General features: G+C 43.1%; 2 protein-coding genes across 5 annotated transcripts in view; one reads left to right on the forward strand and one right to left on the reverse strand.

Annotated features, from left to right (window-relative positions):
- Positions 1 to 1,228: 1,228 nt before the first annotated feature.
- On the reverse strand, positions 1,229 to 20,562 carry LOC129861000 (sodium- and chloride-dependent GABA transporter 1-like). 4 transcript variants are annotated; one of them, XM_055932002.1, is made up of 15 exons: positions 20,256 to 20,561; positions 18,796 to 19,174; positions 18,385 to 18,516; positions 18,100 to 18,200; positions 16,953 to 17,062; positions 16,669 to 16,801; positions 15,868 to 16,002; positions 15,659 to 15,762; positions 14,161 to 14,285; positions 13,908 to 14,020; positions 5,301 to 5,432; positions 4,706 to 4,808; positions 4,216 to 4,316; positions 3,750 to 3,917; positions 1,229 to 3,526 (listed from the first exon to the last, which is right to left on the reverse strand). In XM_055932002.1, exons 2-15 carry the CDS (start codon positions 19,022 to 19,024, stop codon positions 3,023 to 3,025), a joined length of 2,190 nt encoding a protein of 729 aa, XP_055787977.1. In that variant the 5' UTR covers positions 19,025 to 19,174; positions 20,256 to 20,561; the 3' UTR covers positions 1,229 to 3,022. The 4 variants fall into 4 exon arrangements, with proteins under 4 accessions (XP_055787977.1, XP_055787978.1, XP_055787979.1 ...); XM_055932003.1 differs by lacking the exon at positions 20,256 to 20,561 and adding an exon at positions 20,086 to 20,103; XM_055932004.1 differs by lacking the exon at positions 18,796 to 19,174 and having other exon boundaries at positions 20,256 to 20,562.
- An 804-nt stretch (positions 20,563 to 21,366) lies between these two features.
- The window catches only part of LOC129861002 (troponin C, slow skeletal and cardiac muscles-like), a 37,434-nt gene continuing 35,903 nt past the window's right edge, over positions 21,367 to 22,897 (forward strand). Inside the window, exon 1 of the mRNA XM_055932007.1 lies at positions 21,367 to 21,418. Coding sequence (XP_055787982.1) covers positions 21,382 to 21,418 — 37 coding nt within the window. The 5' untranslated portion in view covers positions 21,367 to 21,381. The remainder of the gene's footprint in view (positions 21,419 to 22,897) is intronic.

Here is a 22,897-nt window from a genome sequence, read left to right on the forward strand (position 1 = left end):
GGTTGGGGAGAATGAAGGAAGACACACACACAGCTGTAAGAGGTTGGAGAGATGAGGCGGGTCGGCACGCCAGGCCCCGGGGCCAGAGCTGTTTTCTGGTGATGTTTTTCTAGCCTGCTGAGGCTTCGCTATCAGACTGTGTTTCTGACACACTACTGTACATCACAAGGGAAGGTTCCAGACATTTTGCTCTAATTGTCTTTTCATGGTTGTTCTAAACTCTCCAAAAGCCAAATGTTTTGGTTTGAAATGATATACTGTAGTGAAAACGTTGGCCTGGGCTACTGTTACCTTTGGCAGGATTTCTTTCCCCGGTATACTGAACAAGGGATTTATATTGCATTTCTAGTCTCCCACCTGGTTCTATAGTACACCTCCATGGTAATAGTAATTAACAATTGCCTTCATATGCTTTTCTGTTAATGCTATATATTTGCTACAAATCCTTACATGTTTTTTTCTAGATAGCATTTTCTTAAGTGTGTAAATCTATTAATTACAAATATCATTACAAATATCTAGTGTCTCTTTTTAGAGATTCAAAACACTTGCCAATTACTACTCAGATGTTTGATGCAGACTATACGCTGAGTGTACAAAACATTAGGAACACCTTCCTAATATTGAGTTCAACCACCTTTTGCCCTCATAACAGCCTCAATTCGTCGAGGCTTGGACAATTTGTTGAAAGTGTTCCACAGGGATGCTGGCACATTTTGACTCCAATGCTTCCCATAGTTGTATTAAGTTGGCTAGATGTCCTTTGGGTGGTGGACCTTTCTTGATACACACGGGAAACTGTTGAGCGTGAAAAACCCAGCAGTGTTGCAGTTCTTGACACACTCAAACCGGTGTGCCTGACACCCTACTACCATAACCCATTCAAAGGCACTTAAATCTTTTGTTTTTCCCATTCACCCTCTGAATGGCACACATACACAATCCATGTCTCAATTGTCTCAAGGCTTAAAAATCCTTCTCTATCCTGTCTCCTCCCCTTCATCTACACTGATTTAAGTGGATTTAACAAGTGACATCAATAAGGGATCATAGCTTTCACCTGGATTCACCTGGTCAGTCTATGTCATGGAAAGAGCAGGTGTTCCTAATGTTTTCTGTTTGGGATTTGAGAGGTCTATTATGGTGACCTAATTTCACAACATCAAAAGCTACTGTGCAGCAAACACTACATTGTTCTTGAGCACAGTAATAAACAAATGCAGAACAGTTATTCATATTTTCTATAATTCTTTATTTTTTCAGCTTTTTTCTTTTTTTATAACATGACAATCGTGCTTTATCATATGACACCATTTAAATACATATCATGTTTATATTTTGTTGAACATTAGGCAGTGAGACAGTTAAAAATATACAAAACAAGATCATTTTTTACTAAACATAGTTTCTATTTTTAATATAATCATCTATGTCTTCATTGGCATCACCATTTTGTATATTTCTGTAAGATATGTGCTTTAGTTTCTGTGAAAATATTATTGCAGAAAACAGCAACTCCTTTCGAATTTTTTCAACATTTAGACAATAACTTCCAATGTATTACAAACATTCACAGTTACATGTTTTACACAGTACAGTTTTACAACAAGGTTCCAGAGAAAACTGTGGTAGAGTAACTTTATACAAAAGTGACAGGACATGAACTGTAGCCATTTCACATTTTCACTTAGTTGTTTTGCTTTTCAAGTAAACCTGTTTTGTTGGACCAAATGCTTTTCACTATAGCTGCCATAGAAGCAAACTAGCATTGTCTTAACATGCCATGGCAAAAGTTAAAGCTTTGTGCTTTTCACTAGTAAAGCAAAGACAACGAAAATACAATTAGAAACAGACCACTCTTCTACTGGCCTGCACCTATACATCTACATATGTATTGCTGAATACATACTGATCAAACTATAATTGATCATTACACATAAGAGTGAAACAAAAGGACTATCTTTAAACATAGAGTTAGTCCAATATTGTTTTCTAGCATACAAAGTGATATTCTGGAGATCTGCCCAGTCATGCAACAGACTATGGCTTGGCATAAATTGGTTGATAACTGGCTTAAAGCCTTCTCTGTTCTCGTTTTGGATCTGTCAGGAGACATTTTGGAATTTTATCTGATGTTACTGAGGAAAGCATGCAAAAAGTAAACAGGATTGACTGTCAGCATTAAGGGATAGTCAATGTTTGTAAATCACTTTTCTATACCCTGTGCTTTTGCATTTTATGTACGTTTTTGATACCATGTGCTTCGCAAACTGAACACTGCATGGCATAGATAGTTCTTGCTGTCGTCTGCCTACAATTTTGGTCCTCGGTCACAACACTGATAGTAGAAAACATCCTAAAAATAATTCTATTTTTTTTTCAATCACATAAAAGTAAAAAAAAAAAAATACTAAAAAATGGTGATAAAATAACAGTCTCTCTCACACAGAAAATATTTTGCAACATTAATACTGGATAAATCCAGGCTTCATAGACTTTAAACTTCTTATTGGCATTGTGCTTCTTCATCAGAGTTCCCTCATTGCCATGTGGCCTGTAATCAGCCCCACAGAGTGCAAGTAAGGCTTAGTAAACAACCACAATAATTTGACCCCATCCCTTGCACTCTCCCATGGTGACCATTTTGTTCACCAGAACTTCATCTCTACTATAGTCACACTGTATTTACTTGGTTCATGAAGATATTCAACAAATTGCTATTCTATATTTTCAATCGTTTTTTTTCTCTCACAGTATTACACAGTATGCTTACATATTTTTTTTACCCAGATTACAGTAGATTTTGTGAACACTAACAGTCTTTGATTTTTGTATTTGTAATGCATACCAATAAAAAAAACATTAGCGGGTTGGCTTTACAAATGCAGAAAAATTTAACATGATTTTTAAATCCGGTTTGATCAGATATTGCCCATGGAGGTAGGTGAATCAATTAAAATCTTGGAAGTCCTTGGTAATGTTCGCCGTTGACTGCACTTTCTCCATGAGGGTTCTGCCTTGTCTAGACATTGGCCTCTGCGTTGGTTAGGTTGGTAAGGTTGGTTGAGTTGGTTGAGCTCGCTATATTGGGTGGTGGGATGGCTGGCTCAGTTGGTGTTGGGCTGACTGGATTGGGTGGTGGGCTGGTAGGGCTGGTTGGGTTGGCTGGAGTGATAGGGACGGCAGGGACGGTAGGGACGGTTGGGACGGTTGGGACGGTTGGGACGGTCGGACTGGTTGGGTTCCCAGGGCTAGCCAGAGTAACTGGAATGGCTGGAGGTGTTGGGCTGGCCGGGGCTACAGCAACCGGGCTTGTAGCAGTTGGGTTGGCAGGACTAGCCGGGTTGCCAGAACTAGCTGGGTTGCCAGGGCTTCCTGGGTTGGCAGGGCTAACTGGGTTGGCCAGGTTAGCTGGGTTGGCCGGGTCAGAAGGACTAGCTATGTTGGTCTCCGCAACCACTGTCTCAGGCCCATTCTCCTGTGGCCGTCGGACCACTGCAGGCGGCTGAAACATTATCTGCAGGCGCTGAGAAAAATTCACAACAAAACAGTTCATTAAGTAACACAATGAGTGCAACTCCAACATGTCCAGAGAGGAGAACTTGACTGAAATGATATTTTTACTAGTTCTTAAACATTTTTTTTTTTACCATTAAGGTTACATATCAATCATCAACAAACTGCATTGATTCTCTTGCACTTAGAGAAACGGGAGAACTATATCCATAATCATTAATCATGTCACTTACCTCTTTCCAGGTGCCCTTGAGTCCGAGATACATGTAGACCATGTAACCAGGAATGAGAACCATGGAGGACAGAGCCATGAGCCAGCCCACTCCCTGGCCCCAGGCAGGGAACACGTAGTTGTTCAAGGTGAGAGGAACCATTTGGACTGCACTGAACAGGAACACCCCCTGTGGGAGACATGGTACGATCCTTATTAATCCTGACACCACCGCTTCTTAGGCACTTTCTGTCTCTGTCTCAGAATTGCTTGAGGCAGGTCAGTGACTGATTGATTGATTTTATTTGACAGTAAAAAATAATAGATATATACACACAGTACAAAGCCTTTTTTAAACGTGACCAGGATTGCGCAATACAGTTGGGCGTTATTTCCATTGTGGTCCCTATTATCATTATTGATGTTATTGGTTCTTTTCATTTTTCATGTCATGATGTTGTATTGGATGTGTATGGTGTACTACTTACAGCCACGATGAGAGGAGTGAAACAGACCCAGCACAGCTTCCACCATATACAGGGCTTGTAGCCAATCATCTCCTGGATGTTGTCATAGAACTTGTTCACACCTGTGAGACAAAGGAATGCACGATCAAAGTATTCAAATTCAATTTCTTCAAAATGTACCGCTAGTCTGCCATGAATTGTGATGAGGAAGGAGAGGTGGTGTAGTGTAGGACACGTGAGCAGAGTTGAAGTCCCAGGGGTTGAAGCTGGACTAATGTCTTTGGACAGGTGTGAGGTTATTCTATCATTCAACTTTCAAATTTACCTAGACCATCTAGTTTAAGGAACAGAGAAAAAACGCTTTAATTTCTTTTTCACAAATCTTGCCTGAGGATATATCACTGTAACAAGTCATTTTGTCATGTTGAAATAGTGTGTTTCTGATGTATACTATTCACTGCAATAATGTAGCTACTGTGTGTATTTGATGTTGCCTGGAGACTCTACCTACCATAGAACCAGGATATGGAGATGCACTCAAAGAAGACCAGGAAGAGCAGACACATCCCACTGGCAGAGTAGTAGTCGAAGAGCTTGAACACGTACAGGCCTCCCTAGTGACACACCTCAGATGGATGAGTCACACTACGAGAAGAACCCATATGCAGTGGTCTGTGGTCTCTATATTATATCAATGTCCTTATCTCAGACGGAAAAAATTAGTGTTGGGATCCGATTTCAACAGCATGTGTAATCAAACAAACAGAATGGTCTAAACAAATCTTTTTTTAAATAAATTAAATTAAACAGCAATAGTGTTATCCAATGTAATTCACATTTTCTATCAACTACTGTATCATTGAGCTTGGAGGTTTAACTGGTTGGTCAATGGCATTAGTGGAATTGACACAGTGACGTGAGAAAGAGAGGAGAAAGAGCGAGTGAGAGTGAGAGTGAGAGAGAGCGAGAGAGAAAGAGAGAGAGAGAGAGAGAGAGAGAGAGAGAGAGAGAGAGAGAGAGAGAGAGAGAGAGAGAGAGAGAGAGAGAGAGAGAGAGAGAGAGAGAGAGAGCTAGTGTGTTCTGTGGTGTGCTGTGGTGTGTTGTACCTGTGTAATGTTGGACAGGCCGATCAGGTAGGAGACCAGGCAGACAGCAGCGATGAAGAGCTCTCTCCTGCCCCTCAGTGCCCTGGGAAACTCATCCACCAGAGCTGTTATAAAGCCCTCCACTGTGCAGAACTACACACACACACACAAAATGGGGGGCACTCAGTTAAAAAGGGGAGATATTTACAGTACTTTCCTTAGTACCTATGCAAGGCAAAACTTCATGTTTCATCTATAATTGATAGTCTTGTTCCTATTTGTAATTTTTTTCACAATAAATACATTTTTATCAACTGCATAATTTGTTAAATTGTTATTTATTAATTTTTTAACTTAAAAGGACCAAAAAAGTGCACTGGTACTTGGAAATTACAGGGACATGGATCCCTAGAAGGATAGTATCACTGTTGTACATTCATTTTACTGAATGGGCAAATATACATTTGTTTATTTATAACATGGTGGTCCATGTATGGTATGTGTCACGTTCCTGACCTATTTATGTTAGTTTTTGTGTGTTAGTTGGTCAGGACGTGAGGTTGGGTGGGCATTCTATGTTATCTGTTTCTATGTTGGTTTTGGTTTGCCTGGTATGGCTCTTGATTAGAGGCAGGTGGTTTGCGTTTGCCTCTAATTAAGAGTCATAGTTAGGTAGGGCATTCTCACTGTTTGTTTGTGGGTGATTGTCTCCTATGTCTGTATGTACGTTCGTACCACATGGGACTGTAGCGTTTGTTTGTTTCGTTTCGTTTCGATGTCGTCCGTTTCCTGTACGTAAGTTTATGTTTAGTTATGTAAGTTTATGTTCAGGTTTCGTTCAACGTCGTTTTCTTGTTTTGTAGTTTGAAAGTGTTTTGTTTCGTTTCGTGTTGCCATCATATTGTATAATAAAGATGGCTTATTTCCCAAAGCCTGCGTTTTGGTCTTCAGATCCCTCTCTCCTCACCTCATCCGAGGATGAGGAGAGCGTCACTCATTACAGAATCACCCACCAACACGCTAAGACCAAGCGGCAAGGGAAAACGAAACGGAGTAGGGGACAGGAGAGAAAGGAGCAATGGACATGGGACGATGTTTTGGATGGAAAGGGTGTCTACACATGGGAGGAGATCCTAGCTGGTAGAGATCGCCTCCCATCGGAACAGCTGGAGGCACTGAGGAGAGCGGAGGCTACCGGAGAGAGGAACCGGAGCTATGAGGGAACGCGTCTGGCACGGAAGCCAAAAAAGCCCGTAAGTAATTCCCAAAAATTTCTTGGGGGGGGGCTAGGAGATAGTGGGCCAAGGGCAGGTAGGAGACCTGCGCCCACTTCCCAGGCTTACCGTGGAGAGCGGGAGTACGGGCAGGCGCCGTGTTACGCAGTAGAGCGCACGGTGTCTCCTGTACGAGTGCATAGCCCAGTGCGGGTTATTCCACCTCCCCGCACTGGGAGGGCTAGATTGGGTATTGAGCCAGGTGTCATGAGGCCGGCTCAACGCGTCTGGTCTCCAGTGCGTCTCCTCGGGCCGGCATACATGGCACCGGCCTTACGCATGGTTTCTCCGGTTCGCCTACATAGGCCGGTGCGGGTTATTCCACCTCCCCGCACTGGTCGGGCAACCGGGAGCATTCAACCAGGTAAGGTCGGGCAGGCTCAATGCTCAAGAGAGCCAGTACGCCTCCATGGTCCGGTATTTCCGGCACCACCTCCCCGCCCCAGCCTAGTACCTACAGTGTATACACTACGCACTAGGCTACCAGTGCGTATCCTGAGCCCTGTTCCTCCTCCACGCACTCTCCCTGTAGTGCGTGTATCTAGCCCGGTGCCTCCAGTTCCGGGCCCACGCACTAAGCTACCTGTGCGTCTCCAGAGCCCTGAACCCACTGTATCTTCTCCCCCTACTAATCCTGATGTGCTTGTCCTCAGCCCGGTGTCAACAGTGCTGGTACCACGCATCAGGGATAGAGTAGGCTTTGAGAATACAGTGTGCCCTGTCCCTGCTCCCCGCACTAGTAGGAAGGTGCTTGTCATTAGCACGGTGCCTCCAGTTCTGGCACCACGCACCAGGTCTACAGTGCGCCATATCCGGCCAGAGCCATCCGTCTCCCCAGCGCCATCTGAGCCATCCGTCTCCCCAGCGCCATCTGAGCCATCCGTCTCCCCAGCGCCATCTGAGCCATCCGTCTCCCCAGCGCCATCTGAGCCATCCGTCTCCCCAGCGCCGTCTGAGCCATCCGTCTGCCAGGAGCCTGCAAAGCCGCCCGTCTGCCATGAGCCTGCAAAGCCGCCCGTCTGCCATGAGCCTACAGAGCCGTCAGCCAGACAGGAGCCGCTAGAGCCATCAGCCAGACAGGAGCCGCTAGAGCCGTCAGCCAGACAGGATCTGCCAGAGCCGCCAACCAGACAGGATCTGCCAGAGCCGCCAACCAGACAGGATCTGCCAGAGCCGCCAACCAGACAGGATCTGCCAGAGCCGCCAACCAGACAGGATCTGCCAGAGCCGCCAACCAGACAGGATCTGCCAGAGCCGCCAACCAGACAGGATCTGCCAGAGCCGCCAACCAGACAGGATCTGCCAGAGCCGCCAACCAGACAGGATCTGCCAGAGCCGCCAACCAGACAGGATCTGCCAGAGCCGTCAGAGCGCCATGAGCAGCCAGAGCCGTCAGAGCGCCATGAGCAGCCAGAGCCGTCAGAGCGCCATGAGCAGCCAGAGCCGTCAGAGCGCCATGAGCAGCCAGAGCCGTCAGAGCGCCATGAGCGTCGAGAGCCGTCAGCCTGCCATGAGCGTCGAGAGCCGTCAGCCTGCCATGAGCGTCGAGAGCCGTCAGCCTGCCATGAGCGTCGAGAGCCGTCAGCCTGCCATGAGCGTCGAGAGCCGTCAGCCAGCCATGAGCATCGAGATTCGTCAGTCAGCCATGAGCTGTCCTTCAGCCTGAAAAGGCTGGATACCCAGAACTGCCCATCAGTCCAGAGCTGTCTCTCTGTCCGGAGCTGCCTTTCAGTCCGGAGTTGCCCCTCTATCCTAATCTCCCTCTCTATCTTCATCTATCTCTATATTCTTATCTATCCCTCTTTCTTGATTTATCTCTCTGTCCCGGTGTTGTCCCTATTAGATATGTTGTTAAGGGAATTTTGTGGGGGTCAAAAGAGGGTGGACATTCTTGGAGGGAGGAAGTTAGGATGGATTATGGTGGGGTGGGAACCGCGCCCCGAGCCTGAACCACCACCGTGGTTAGATGCCCACCCAGACCCTCCCCTAGACTTTGTGCTGGTGCGTCCGGAGTTCGCACCTTGTGGGGGGGGTACTGTCACGTTCCTGACCTATTTATGTTAGTTTTTGTGTGTTAGTTGGTCAGGACGTGAGGTTGGGTGGGCATTCTATGTTATCTGTTTCTATGTTGGTTTTGGTTTGCCTGGTATGGCTCTTGATTAGAGGCAGGTGGTTTGCGTTTGCCTCTAATTAAGAGTCATATTTAGGTAGGGCATTCTCACTGTTTGTTTGTGGGTGATTGTCTCCTGTGTCCGTATGTTATGTTCGTACCACATGGGACTGTAGCGTTTGTTTGTTTCTTTTTCGTTTCGATGTCGTCTGTTTCCTGTACGTAAGTTTATGTTTAGTTATGTAAGTTTATGTTCAGGTCTCGTCAACGTCGTTTTGTTATTTTGTAGTTTGGAAAGTGTTTTTGTTTCGTTTCGTGTGCCATCGTAATTTATAATAAAGATGGCTTATTTCCCTGAGCCTGCGTTTTGGTCTGAAGATCCTTCTCAATCGTTACAGTATGATAACCATGTAACCAAGACGACGGATATTGATGGATTATATTGAATTAATTCAGATCATGGAAAGCATACATTGTAATAACCAACATATTATCCAGAACTAACTAAATAAATGGTAGAATATATATATATATACATGTTATTTTGTATATATATACATGGACCACCATGTTATATATACATACAGTGCATTCTGAAAATATTTAGACGCCTACACTTTTTCCACATTTTGTTACATTACAGCCTTATTCTAAAATTGATTAAATAGCCCCCCTCCCCCCCCCCGCTGATCAATCTACACACAATACCCCATAATGACAAAGCAAAAACAGGTTTTTAATTTGTTTTCATTTATACAATAAAGAAAATTAAAATTTACATAAGTATTCAGACCCTTTACTCAGTACTTTGTTGAAGAACCTTTGGCAGCGATTACAGCTTCGAGTCTTCTTGGGCATGATGCTACAACCTTGGCACACCTGTATTTGGGGAGTTTCTCCCATTCTTCTCCTCTGAACCTCTATCAGGTTCGATGGGGAGCGTCGCTGCACAGCGACACTCCTGGTCAAAAGTTTTAGAACACCTACTCATACAAGGGTTTTTCTTTATTTTGACTATTTAAAAAAAATATATATACAGTATATATTTGAGATTATTCAAATAGCCACCCTTTGCCTTGATGACAGTTTTGCACACACTTGGCATTCTCTCAACCAGCTTCATGAGGTAGTCATTGAGGGAATGCCAAGAGTGTGCAAAGCTGTCATCAAGGCAAAGGGTGGCTATTTGAAGAATCTGAAATATAAAATATATTTTGATTTGTGTAACACTTTTTTTGTTACTACATGATTCCACATGTGTTATTTCATAGTCGTCACTATTATTCTACAATGTAGAAAATATTAGAAATAAAGAAATCGCTTCGATCAGGTTCAAGTCCGGGCTCTGGCTGTACCACTCAAGGACATTCAGAGACTTGTCCTGAAGCCACTCCTGCATTGTCTTGTCCGTGTGCTTAGGGTCGTTGTCCTGTTAGAAGGTGAACCTTTGCCCCCAGTCTGCAGTCCTGAGTGCTCTGGAGCAGGTTTACATCAAGGATCTCTCTGTACTTTTCTCTGTTCATCTTTCCCTCGAACCTGACTAGTCTCCCAGTCCCTGCCGCTGAGAAACATCCCCACAGCATTATGCTGCCACCATCATGTTTCACTGTAGGGATGGTATTGGCCAGGTGATGAGCGATTCTGGTTTCCTCCAGATGTGACGCTTGGCATTCAGACCAAAGAGTCCAATCTTGGTTTCATCAGACCGGAGAATCTTGGTTCTCATGTCTGAGAGTCCTTTAGGGGCCTTTTGGCACACTCCAAGCGGGCTGTCATGTGCCTTTTTCTGAGGAAGGCCTGATTGGTGGAGTGCTGAAGAGATAGAGGGGGCAACCATTGCTTCAAGAGGGCAACCATTGTTCCTGTTCCCAAGAAAGCTAAGGTAACTGAGCTAAACAACTACCGCCCCGTAGCACTCACTTCCGTCATCATGAAGTGCTTTGAGAGACTAGTCAAGGACCATATCACCTCCACCCTACCGGACACCCTAGACCCACACCAATTTGCTTACCGACCCAATAGGTCCACAGACGACGCAATCGCAACCACACTGCACACTGCCCTAACCCATCTGGACAAGAGGAATACCTATGTGAGAATGCTGTTCATCGACTACAGCTCAGCATTTAACACCATAGTACCCTCCAAACTCGTCATCAAGCTCGAGACCCTGGGTCTCGACCCCGCCCTGTGCAACTGGGTCCTGGACTTCCTGACGGGCCGCCCCCAGGTGGTGAGGGTAGGTAACAACATCTCCACCCCGCTGATCCTCAACACTGGGGCCACACAAGGGTGCGTTCTGAGCCCTCTCCTGTACTCCCTGTTCACCCACGACTGCGTGGCCATGCACGCCTCCAACTCAATCATCAAGTTTGCGGATGACACCACAAGGCTTGGTTTTTGCTCTGACATGCTTTGGGATCTTATATAGACAGGTGTGTGCCTTCCCAAATCATGTCCAATCAATTGAATTTACCACAGGTGGACTCTAATGAAGTTGTAGAAACATGTCTAGGATGATCAATGGAAACAGAATGCACCTGAGCTCAATTTCAAGTCTCATGGCAAAGGGTCTGAATATTTATGTAAATAAAGTTTTTCTGTTTTTTATTTTGAATTAATTTGCAAAAATAATTAAAAACCTGTTTTCACTTTGCCCTTATGAGGCAAAACGTAACAAAATGTGGATAAAGTCAAGGGGGCTGAATACACTGCAAATACAAAATTGTTTTATTTCACTTGGCAAGTCAGCTAAGAACAAATTCTTATTTTTAATGATGGCCTACGAACAGTGGGTTAACTGCATTGTTCAGGAACAGAATGACAGATTTTTACCTTGTCAGCTCGGGGATTCGATCTAGCAACCTTTCAGTTACTGGCCCAACGCTCTAACCACTAGGCTACCTGCAGCCCCATGACCAAGAGTATGTGTACACCTGCTGAACATCTCACTCCAAAATCATGGGCATTAATATGGAGTTGGTTCCCCCTTTGCTGCTATAACAGCCTCCAATCTTCTGGGAAGGCCTTCCGCTAAATGTTGGAAGATTGCTGCATGAATTTGCTTCCATTCAGCCACAAGAGCAATTTAAGATCAGGCACTGATGTTGGGTGATTAGGCATGGTTCACAGTCGGCATTCCAATTCATCCCAAAAGTGTTCGATGGGGCTCTGTGCTGGGCAGTCAAGTTCTTCCACACCGATCTCGAAAAAACATTTCTGTATGGACATCACTTTGTGCACAACGGCATTGCCATGCTGAAACAGGAAAGAGCCTTCCCCAAACCTTTGCCACAACGTTGGAAGCACACAATCGTCTATAATGTCATTGTATGCTGTAGAGTTAATATTTCCCTTCACTGGAACTGAGGGGCCTAGCCCGAACCATGAAAAACAGCCCCAGACCATTATTCCTCCTCCACCAAACTTTACAGTTGGCACTATGCATTCGGGCAGGTAGTGTTCTCCTGGCATCTGCCAAACCCAGATTCATCCGTCAGACTGCCAGATGGTGAAGCATGATTCATCACTCCAGAGAACACGTTTCCACTGCTCCAGAGTTCAATGGCGGCGAGCTTTACACCACTCCAGCCGACGGTTGGCATTGCGCATGGTGATCTTAGGCTTGTGTGCGGCTGCTCGGCCATGGACACCCATTTCATAAAGCTCCCGACAAACAGTTATTCAATCAATCAAGTGTATTTATAAAGCCCAATTTATATCAGCCGATGTCACAAAGTGCTATACAGAAACCCAGACTAAAATCCCAAACAGCAATGCAGATGTAGAAGCACAATGGCTAGGAAAAACTCCCTAGAAAGGCAGGGAACCTAGGAAGAAACCTAGAGAGGAACCAGGCTCTGAGGGGTGGCCAGTCCTCTCCTGGCTGTGCCAGGTGGAGATTATAACAGTACATGGCCAAGTTGTTCAAACTTACTTATTGTGCTGACGTTGCTTCCAGAGGCAGTTTGGAACTTGGTAATGAGTGTTGCAACCGAGGAAAGACTATTTTTATGCACTACAAGCTTCAGCACTCGGCGCTTCTGTTCTGTGAGCGTGTGTGGCCTACCGCTTCACGGTTGGGCCGTTGTTGCTCCTAGATGTTTCCACTTCACAATAACAGCACTTACAGTTGACCGGGGAAGCTCTAGCAGGGCAGACATTTGACGAACTGACTTGTTGGAAAGGTGGCATCTTATGACAGTGCCATGTTGAAGGTCACTGAGCTCTTCAGTAAGGCCCTTCTACTGCCAATTACATTTACATTTAAGTCATTTAGCAGACGCTCTTATCCAGAGCGACTTACAAATTGGAAAGTTCATACATATTCATCCTGGTCCCCCCGTGGGAATTAAACCCTGGTCCCCCCATGGGAAATGAACCCACAACCCTGGCGTTGCAAGCGCCATGCTCTACCAACTGAGCCACACGGGACCACATGTATTTATAAAGCCCAATTTACATCAGCCGATGTCACAAAGTGCTATACAGAAACCCAGACTAAAATTCCAAACAGCAATGCAGATGTAGAAGCACAATGGCTAGGAAAAACTCCCTAGAAAGGCAGGGAACCTAGGAAGAAACCTAGAGAGGAACCAGGCTCTGAGGGGTGGGCCAGGCTCTGAAGGGTGGCCAGGCTCTGAGGGGTGGCCAATGTTTGTCTATGGAGATTGCATGGCTATGTGCTCGATTTTATACACCTGTCAGCAACGGGTGTGGCTGAAATAGCCTAATCCACTAATTGGAAGGGGTGTCCACATACTTTTGTATATATAGTGTATTTCCACTAGTTTTTAAGCACTAGCAACCCCATTTTGGCAGCGACCTTGAAAATATAACTCTAACATGTCATATAGCCATTTCTCTTGCTGTATGTACGAACGTTTACAATTCCATTACAAAAATAGTCAGAGCGCAAGTGTGTAATGTTGTGATTTATCTGTTTTGTGTAAACGGGAGTAGCAGCATTTAGCATAATTACTAGCAGACTCAATGGCCTTAGCTACAGTATATCTGTCCACTAGGAAAAAAATGTATTAGCCAGTGTGCTTCTCATGTGGAGAAACCAGAGAAAACCAGTGTCATATATACCTGTGCTTCCACATTTAGGTCAGAACCTAAGTAGCCTGGTCCCAGATCTGTAGGTGCTTTAGCCAACTCCCCTGACATGGCATGACAACAATAGTGAGAGGATTGGGCTAAAGCCCCAACAGATCTGGGAGCAGTCAATGAAAACAGCCTTACCTGACTGTCAATCCCCAGCATCAGCAGCATGGAGAAGAACAGGATAGCCCAGAGAGGAGAAATAGGCAGCTGGGTCACAGCCTCGGGGTATGCCAGAAAAGCCAGGCCTGGACCTGCATACCAAACACACAACACAACGCATTAGCTCGCTGTTCTCCGAGCTGCATTTCTCTGTGTGGATTGAGGCAGTGAGCAGGAGTCAGAATAGACAACATTACTCCCCTATTGTGCTCTGAGGGAGCATTGAGTATACCTGAAGCTGCGACTTCTTGTATTGGTCTGTTAGTCACATTCGCCATGAAGCCCACAATAGAGAAGATGACAAAGCCCGCAAACATGCTGGTGAAGGAGTTGATGCAGCACACTATGATAGAGTCTCTGGGGAAAGGAAACATGAAAATGTCCTGTTGTCAGAGCTTAAGGTGATCTGTCATCTCTTTTGTAACATCATCATGGATTTCTAAAAAGGCCTTTTTCAGGAGAGAGAAAGTTGATTTTTTATTCTTGCTGAGTGGAAAACATATCCCTGCTTAGTAACATATTTAAATTGGCCACATAAGGTGTGCACTGAGATTGTAAAAATATATGCAATTTGCTTTTTGTATAGCATTCCAATGGGGAACAATGTTCTTTTTTCCAAAGAAGTTTAATGTCACAGTAATACTTAAATATTAAATAATGCAATGTCCATTTCTAATGGATGTCAAACCCCTATTTGCAAAGAAGAGTTTTCCAAAATCATCCTTATTTACAAACCTAATTGCATCATATAAAGTGTGGCATGTAGCTAAATAATATTGGGTCGCTAATAAACAACAAGTAAATTGAAATAAACGCAAGCTTTATATAACTGATGAGCAATTTGTGTGACCTAGAACCATGGATGTGCTGTTTGGGGAAGAGGTTGTGAAATTGTTGGCTAATTTTATTTGATGTATACTACCACATCCAAAGCAATATGAAGGGCCCCATATTAGACGGAATTATAGTATACCGAACAAAAATATGAACACAACATGTAAAGTGTTGTTCCCATGTTTCAAGAGTTGAAATAAAAGATCCAGAAATGTTCATTACGCACAAAAAGCTTATTTCTCTCAAATGTTGTGCACAATTTTGTTTACATCCCTGTTAGTGAGCATTTCTCTTTTGTCAAGATAATCCATCCACCTGACAGGTGTGGCATATCAAGAAGAAGATTAAACAGCATGATCATTACCCAGGTGTACCTTGTGCTGGGGACAATAAAAGGCCACATTTAACCACACCAGCCCAGGACCTCCACATCCGACTTCTTCACCTGTGGGATCGTCTGAGGCCAACTACTCAGACAACCGATGATACCGAAAAGTATTTCTGTCTATAATAAAGCCCTTTTGTGGGAAAAACTCATTTTTATTGACTGGGCTTGGCTCCCCAGTGGGTGGGCCTATGCCCTCCCAGGCCCACCCATCGCTGTGCCCCTGCCCAGTCATGTGAAATCCATAGATTAGGGCCTAATGAATTTATTTAAATTGACTGATTTCCTTATATGAACTGTAACTCAGTAAAATAATTGCATTTATATTTTTGTTCAGTATACTTTATCGATTGTAATAACATTAATTTAGGCTTCTCATTGTACATGGCTGATAGTAAGGTCCACTTTACAGTTACATTTACTGTTAAGGTATACTGGTCGAATTGTTGCCTTTTCAGGTTTTGTCTGATACATTATCTTTCCATTTAATAGAAGCCTACCTCCATCTTACCTGTAAACATTATTATTAAAAGGGTTATAGCTGCCAAGAGCTATCAGTGAGCCCAGTCCCAAACCGTAGGAGAAAAATATCTGAGTGGCAGCATCCAGCCATACCTGACAAGGGGAGAGAACCATTTAGCCGTTTGACAAAGGGGCTGAAAAATGAATGACTCCCATACAGGTATTTGTCTTACATAGAATGATAAGTTCATTCAGTACCTCAGATTCTTTTAGTTTTTCAAAGTTAGGGGTGATATAGAAGAGAATTCCATCGATAGCTCCAGGTAGAGTCACTCCACGGCAGAACAGAATGAAAAGCATGAAATAGGGGTACGTGGCCGAGAAGTACACGACCTGGAAAGGCAAATAAATGAGTCACCATCAGCAGGAAATGAATGCATGTTAACACTGTCAAGTGCAGATGAGCTATACGCCATTGAATTAACACATTTGCAATTCAGTCTCGTCTTAAACAAAGGCCTTTTCTTTAGAGAGGAATACCAATGGATTTATTGTCCTCCGGCCCTTTTAGAGGGCTAATCTCTCGCATAGAGAACAGAAAAAAAGCGAAGAAAATAAATAACAGAAATCCAGTCAAGAAATGTTGTGGTTTTGTGACCACAACAAATGTTATTTTCTATGGTCACATGACACCTTAAATTTCCAGATCGTAGCAACACCAGGGAGTAACGTTGTTCCAACTGAGGGAGAGAGAAATGGGAAAAAACTGATTTTAGAGGGCTTGTTTGCTCCTCCTCCTCATCATCAAATTTCTCCCCAATTTTCTGTATCAGGAGAATTGGAATTAGAGAAGGCCCCATGAGCCTGAATATGATTACTGAACATGAGGGTTTGATGTCTCTCCTCTCATTCTAAAAGTCTATCTGGGCAATAGTCAGTGCAATATAAATGATTGATGAAGGTGATATGACAACGATTAATATTGCATCACTGTCACACATTGGATGACAGAGAGCTTTTGCATACACCTAAATCTGCCATGAGAAACCAATATCTTACCTTGCCAGTCCAGCTCACCCCTTTCCAGATACAGAAGTACACTAGGACCCAAGCGATGGCCAGTGTTATTGCCAGTGGTGCTCGGATCTGCCCTGGTTTTTCCAAGCCATCGGTCATTTGATGCATGTTGCGCCTATAAGATCAGAGAGAGTAACAGTAAGACTATTATACAGACTGGGAGAATGCTTTGCAGCAAAGGAAATGTCCTTTTTTACTTCTCAAGCAGTCATGCAGGGTACTGTAATGCTGTGCTGAAGCAAAAAGAAAAGCAGTTAATGTCTTACTCCCAAAACTCCATCACCGCGCTGGTAAGATTGGTGTTATCAACTATACTGTAGTTTGAGTAACACTTTTCTGTGTTCCATGGATTGCCACATGAGCTCCATGGAAGTTCCTGAAAAACAGAAGGATAACGTAGAAAAACGGAAGGATAATGTATGCTTTCCTCCTTGACACAATGAGAAATCTCACATGGCATCAACAAGCATGTTACAATCCATAGAGCAAAGCTGGAACACGTGTTTGTCTCAACCCCATGTGGTTTGTAGGTGGTAAAGGTGTGGTACTTACAGTGGTAAAGGAGTTGTAGGAGGTAAAGGTGTGGTACTTACAGTGGTAAAGGAGTTGTAGGAGGTAAAGGTGTGGTACTTACAGTGGTAAAGGAGTTGTAGGAGGTAAAGGTGTGGTACTTACAGTGGTAAAGGAGTTGTAGGTGGTAAAGGTGTGGTACTTACAGTGGTAAAGGAGTTGTAGGTGGTAAAGGTGTGGTACTTACAGTGGTAAAGGAGTTGTGGGTGGTAAAGGTGTGGTACTTGCAGTGGTAAAGGAGTTGTAGGTGGTAAAGGTGTGGTACTTACAGTGGTAAAGGAGTTATAGGAGGTAAAGGTGTGGTACTTACAGTGGTAAAGGAGTTGTAGGAGGTAAAGGTGTGGTACTTACAGTGGTAAAGGAGTTGTAGGTGGTAAAGGTGTGGTACTTACAGTGGTAAAGGAGTTGTGGGTGGTAAAGGTGTGGTACTTACAGTGGTAAAGGAGTTGTAGGTGGTAAAGGTGTGGTATTTACAGTGGTAAAGGAGTTGTAGGTGGTAAAGGTGTGGTACTTACAGTGGTAAAGGAGTTGTGGGTGGTAAAGGTGTGGTACTTACAGTGGTAAAGGAGTTATAGGAGGTAAAGGTGTGGTACTTACAGTGGTAAAGGAGTTGTAGGTGGTAAAGGTGTGGTGCTTACAGTGGTAAAGGAGTTGTAGGTGGTAAAGGTGTGGTACTTACAGTGGTAAATAAGTTCTAGGAGATAAAGGTGTGGTACTTGCAGTGGTAAAGGAGTTGTAGGAGGTAAAGGTGTGATACTTACAGTGGTAAAGGAGTTGTAGGTGGTAAAGGTGTGGTACTTACAGTGGTAAAGGAGTTGTAGGTGGTAAAGGTGTGGTACTTACAGTGGTAAAGGAGTTGTAGAGATAGTAAATGGCCCAGGCAATGATGACAATGTAATAAATGTTAAGCCAGAAGGCCAGGACAGCTGCTGCAAGGCCAACACCTATGAGATGGAAATTGATGACATTTTTTGTGCATGCTCCTAATGCTCCAACATATTCACAGAGACTTACAGAAGAACATAAAGATAGGTGCACAAGGGGCCACCTGACTACTAGGAATTTGATTTGATACAAAAAAATGCTTTTAGACATAGAGTAAGAGCATTGCATGAGTAGAATGTATACCTTTGAATACGGGAGCCAGTTTCCAGACTCCAAGCCCACCAATTGAGGTGTATTGACCAAGAGCAGTCTCCAGCAGGAACAGGGGCATCCCAGCGAATATGAGTGTCAAAAAATAGGGGATCAAGAAGGCTCCTGCATAAACACAAGTAAATTAAACCAAATATAAATGTCAGAATAAAACGAGACATACGCAATTGAATGTTACTTACAGCCCACTGTGGAAGCAAATTGGAATCTTATTCAATTAGGATATGAAAAATGCTGTCTGTGCTCTTACACAAGGGACATTGTGGTAATCACTTTTCATAATAATTAGGGTGCTCAAAATTGACTAAGCACTTAGGCCTACTTAAGAGTGAAATGAGCTTAGGTTATATGTAGGTTATATCACTTTTTTAAAATCGTGTTTACCTCCACCGTTTTTTCCACAGAGATATGGAAATCTCCATACGTTGCCCAGTCCAATTGCATAACCTACACACGACAGAAGGAAATCGAATCGCCCTCCCCATGTTTCTCTTTCGGGAAGATCCTTTTTCGTATTTTCCCCTTTCACGTCCAGTGACTTGGGTTTGTCATTAGTTGCCACTTCGTTAAGTTCTGTTACTTGTCCATCTGCTTTGGTGCCGTTCGTAGCCATGTCTTTCGATTTGTCAGTGGTCCTGGCCTTTGAAAGGGGAGCTTCAGCACCAGTCCACGCAGACAGCAGCTTCGCGGTTTTTGGCCAAAACCTCTGAACCAAATGTTTGGAAGCAGGTGAAGGCTATAGGGACAGTCTGTTGCCGTTAACCTGGAATCGGTGAATACAGTGATTGGTCGGTTTTTGAGTGCGCACTCAAATTGGGAAATTGATTAAAAAACATGATTTCGTTTACAATAGATTTGCTACAGAATGGGATTGTATGTTGTTTGACTCTTCAATACACACATTGGCTTTTGTAAATTACTGAAAATAAAATGCATTTTGAAAGTTAGATTTTTTCGATCGACTCCACTCTAGACACCAATAAACGTCTCACCAAATATATGCAATGCAGAGTCTAAAACACAAGAATGCTATAAAAAACAATAATGGCACATTAATGATGGCACAGGACTTTTCCATCCATATAACAACGCATATGATAGGTTTGTACGAAGATTGTTTATTGGCTATAAAGCCTACTTCTCCCACCCACAATATTCTTACAATCAAATCAACACAATTTGCAAATTAGTACAGTCCAGTGTCGAGAATGCACATCACCGAATGCATCATTATTTGCAAAGAAAAAAACTTTCAGACATTGTTATTATCCAAGCCTCCGAGCTCACGCGCAAAACGCAACATCGCAACATAACATTCGACAATTACATATGCACATCCAATCTGAGAGAGCAACAATTACGCCGTGCAACTGACACATGCAGATACGCTTACTAATTACCTATGCACTACCTATGTACTGATTTAAGTGGACAGAAAAACCGACAGCAATGTCTCAACCAAACTGGATCACAATTGCATTGGGGAGACAAAGGAATGCCCAAAGCGTAAAGCTTTACGCACCAGGCTGCACAAATTACATTCGAGGAATAGAGAACCAAACGCACAAAAAATGACAAAAAATGTACACAGTTATATGAACCATTCAATCAACCGGGAGAGCCGTCTATTCTGCATTTAATTGGCTATAAAACAAGGTGTATTTTCTTTGTTACCTAACGTCATTATGGTTACAACAGTTCCACACTGTCACGTTAAACTACGAGTTAAATCACCGTCTTGCTTGTTGCTTTATCCCTGACTATGAACGATTCACGGAATTGTAACACCGGGAAACGCATTGGTAGGGAATTCACACACACGTCAAATAATCTAATTTACTCACAATGAAGCTGCGCTCTCTGCCACCGAGGATGTGCTGCCTGCCACAAATCTCGAAACGAGGTATCCGTAGATTCCCTCTGAAGTTGTAAACTTCCAGTTTTACTTGGAACATAAAGATATTGTTTTTCCATTAAAAGACTTGGAACAAGCGCCACAAGTGTCCTAGAGGAGAGCGCACACGTATCCCGCTGCCGGGAGCTGTCCAGCGGCGCGCGGTGCTGACGAGGTGGCTAAATCAACACCAGAAGCAGCGGCTTCGCCTTGTTCGACTGTCTAACGTCAACAACCAGAAACGTTGGGGGGATCACAATTCTCAATTCCCATCTACATAGCGTCAATGTCATCTGAAAGTCGACCCCCCCCCCCCCCCCCCCCCCCCCCCCAGTACACATCCAACACTGACATCGTGATGGAGCATGTTTTTTCAATATTTCATGACTTTTTGTTTTCTCTGTTTTACTAATGGGCAAATTCTGACAAATTCTAAAGCAGTGGTCAGACGTAGTTAACTTGAGATTCACCGCTAGGCTAACAAACAAGGTTATCCGACGATATCGCACCTTTTAAGTGGAAGTGGTCAATAACCTATTTGACCACCTTATTTGACACAAAATTTACAATGTCACGATCTTCAAATTGAGTAAAATTCGAAAACACCTTATTCCCAGCCCCCAACCCCAAAATATGTCACCCCAACACACCCCAACCCTACTCAAATGAACTGTAATCTCGGAGCGTAAAATGCAAACATGTCGAGCAAAGTGTTAGTTAGCACGATAAGGATATTTGGAAGCTGAGGCCAGTCGGCGGCTGTCTGCTTTCTGGCAAGTGTGAAAAGCGAGCCCGTCAATAAAGGGAGGGCTGTAATCGATTTAGCCACACATTTTCTCCAGAAATGAAGGGATGATGTAAGAGGAATAAACTTACCCAATGAAGAATAATTTAACTCACAAATTCAAATAAATGTGTGGCTTCAAGCTGTACAATTGAAACTGCAAGACATTTTACAGATGTGGTTGTCGTGAATACAGCAAGCCAAACGGAGTTTGAGCTGAAGTATTTTGTTTTGAAGTATTTTTTGTAACCATAGAAATAACTAAGGCAAAAAGAAAACAACATTAGCCTCTATGGACTTCTTCACAAAAACAAGTTTTGACTTCAGTGGTAAGTCCTATATTACAATATTATTGTACCCTGATGCAGGTCAAGAATCAACTGCATTGAAAGTATTCTGAAATAGGAAGAAAACTTTATCATCATATATAGATCAAGTTGTTTTTAAATACATATATATAAATATTTTTTCTCCATATCAGGTCAGTGACAAAAGTTTTGGGGGTAAAATTGACACTGCATAATTGATGAGATTGTGGTTGACAGCTATTTCTTATTATTGCCTGAATTCTGTTGAAGCATACCAGGTAAAGTCATTTTTTTTGTCGGCATTCCCTGTGACATATTTTTCACAAAACAAAGAAACAAGAGTTCTCACTTTGTTGTTATTTTATTTTGTCATAATACTACCTTGAATAGATTAAAATATCAGTATTTTATCCATATAAAAAATGGTGAGACAAATTTGTCTTTCTATTGAAAGACATTTAACTCATTTTACTAAGTTGTGTAAAATGTGGTGAATGTAGTCCATTGCTAGAAGTGAGTCCCCAGTAAGATCAGGGGCATTATGGTGGTAGAGTAGAGTACAGTGGACTATGAATGTTCCCATCCTATTCAGACAGTGAAAGCAGAGTGGCTGAGAGGGCAGCAGATGGTAAACCAATGAGGGGTGAACTAACCCACTAAATGATAACACATGAAATGTAGCATTTAAAATCCCATCTGGGTTGCCTGCCCTCCTGACATGGAGTGTGAAACATGACACGTATTTATACTACTGCTGGTGCAACACAAAGACCTGTCAACGACTGGTGACTGGTGACACGCCTGCTCTCTCTATGACCTCTGAAACCTTTGGTTTTTTATTCCTCTCAACTCTGTGGCTTCCATTGTCAGAGCCCTGAGCGTTCCACTTTGACTAGGCATTATGGCTGTGTGGTTGCACTCCATGAATCCCCCTGCATGTTCCATTAGCTGGAGATTATATGTAGTGCCCTTACATGTATTGGCATTATAGAGGTTCATGTGATCATCTTCGGTGATTGATCATTACCAACATCATGAGGTCTTCTGTTCCCCTCTTATTCACAGACATACTGAACAAGTCTATGATCAGTGTGTACCAGATCAATTATTGCAATAACGGAATATATGAAAAAGACATATTCCGTTATTGCCCAAATTGTATATTTTCTATTCTATAGTTTATCCTATTAAATTATCTGTGATTGCTGATTGCATTTTACAGAAAGCAAATGTACACTACAGATTCATTTGAGTTAAATATGAAGTGGAATTGAAAATTTGTTGATTATCTATGATCTAATGCAAAAAATATATATAATTCTCAGATGGTGTTCATTGCAAATTGTACGATGATTGTCCTGGAAAATTGCTAGGCTCCCAATATAAAACATATTTCATACTGGTTTCTTTATTATATTTGGGTGAAACAGAATGCAATGTTGATTGATCAATGATGAACCTACTGTATGAATCTGTGAAAATGGCTAATGCCAATAAAAT

Source organism: Salvelinus fontinalis, chromosome 8 (genome assembly GCF_029448725.1).
Source record: "Salvelinus fontinalis isolate EN_2023a chromosome 8, ASM2944872v1, whole genome shotgun sequence".
NCBI classification, from domain to species: domain Eukaryota; kingdom Metazoa; phylum Chordata; class Actinopteri; order Salmoniformes; family Salmonidae; genus Salvelinus; species Salvelinus fontinalis.

Bases quoted from the DNA above. Each gene is read 5' to 3' on its own strand.
- LOC129861000 (XM_055932002.1), bottom strand. From the start codon at position 19,024: ATGGCTACGAACGGCACCAAAGCAGATGGACAAGTAACAGAACTTAAC. The intron at 18,517-18,795 runs GTAAACACGATT...GTGTTTATGCAG, and splicing joins CTGTGGAAAAAACGGTGGAG to GAGCCTTCTTGATCCCCTAT. The intron at 17,063-18,099 runs GTAAGTACCACA...TCTGTTTTTCAG, and splicing joins TCTACAACTCCTTTACCACT to GAACTTCCATGGAGCTCATG.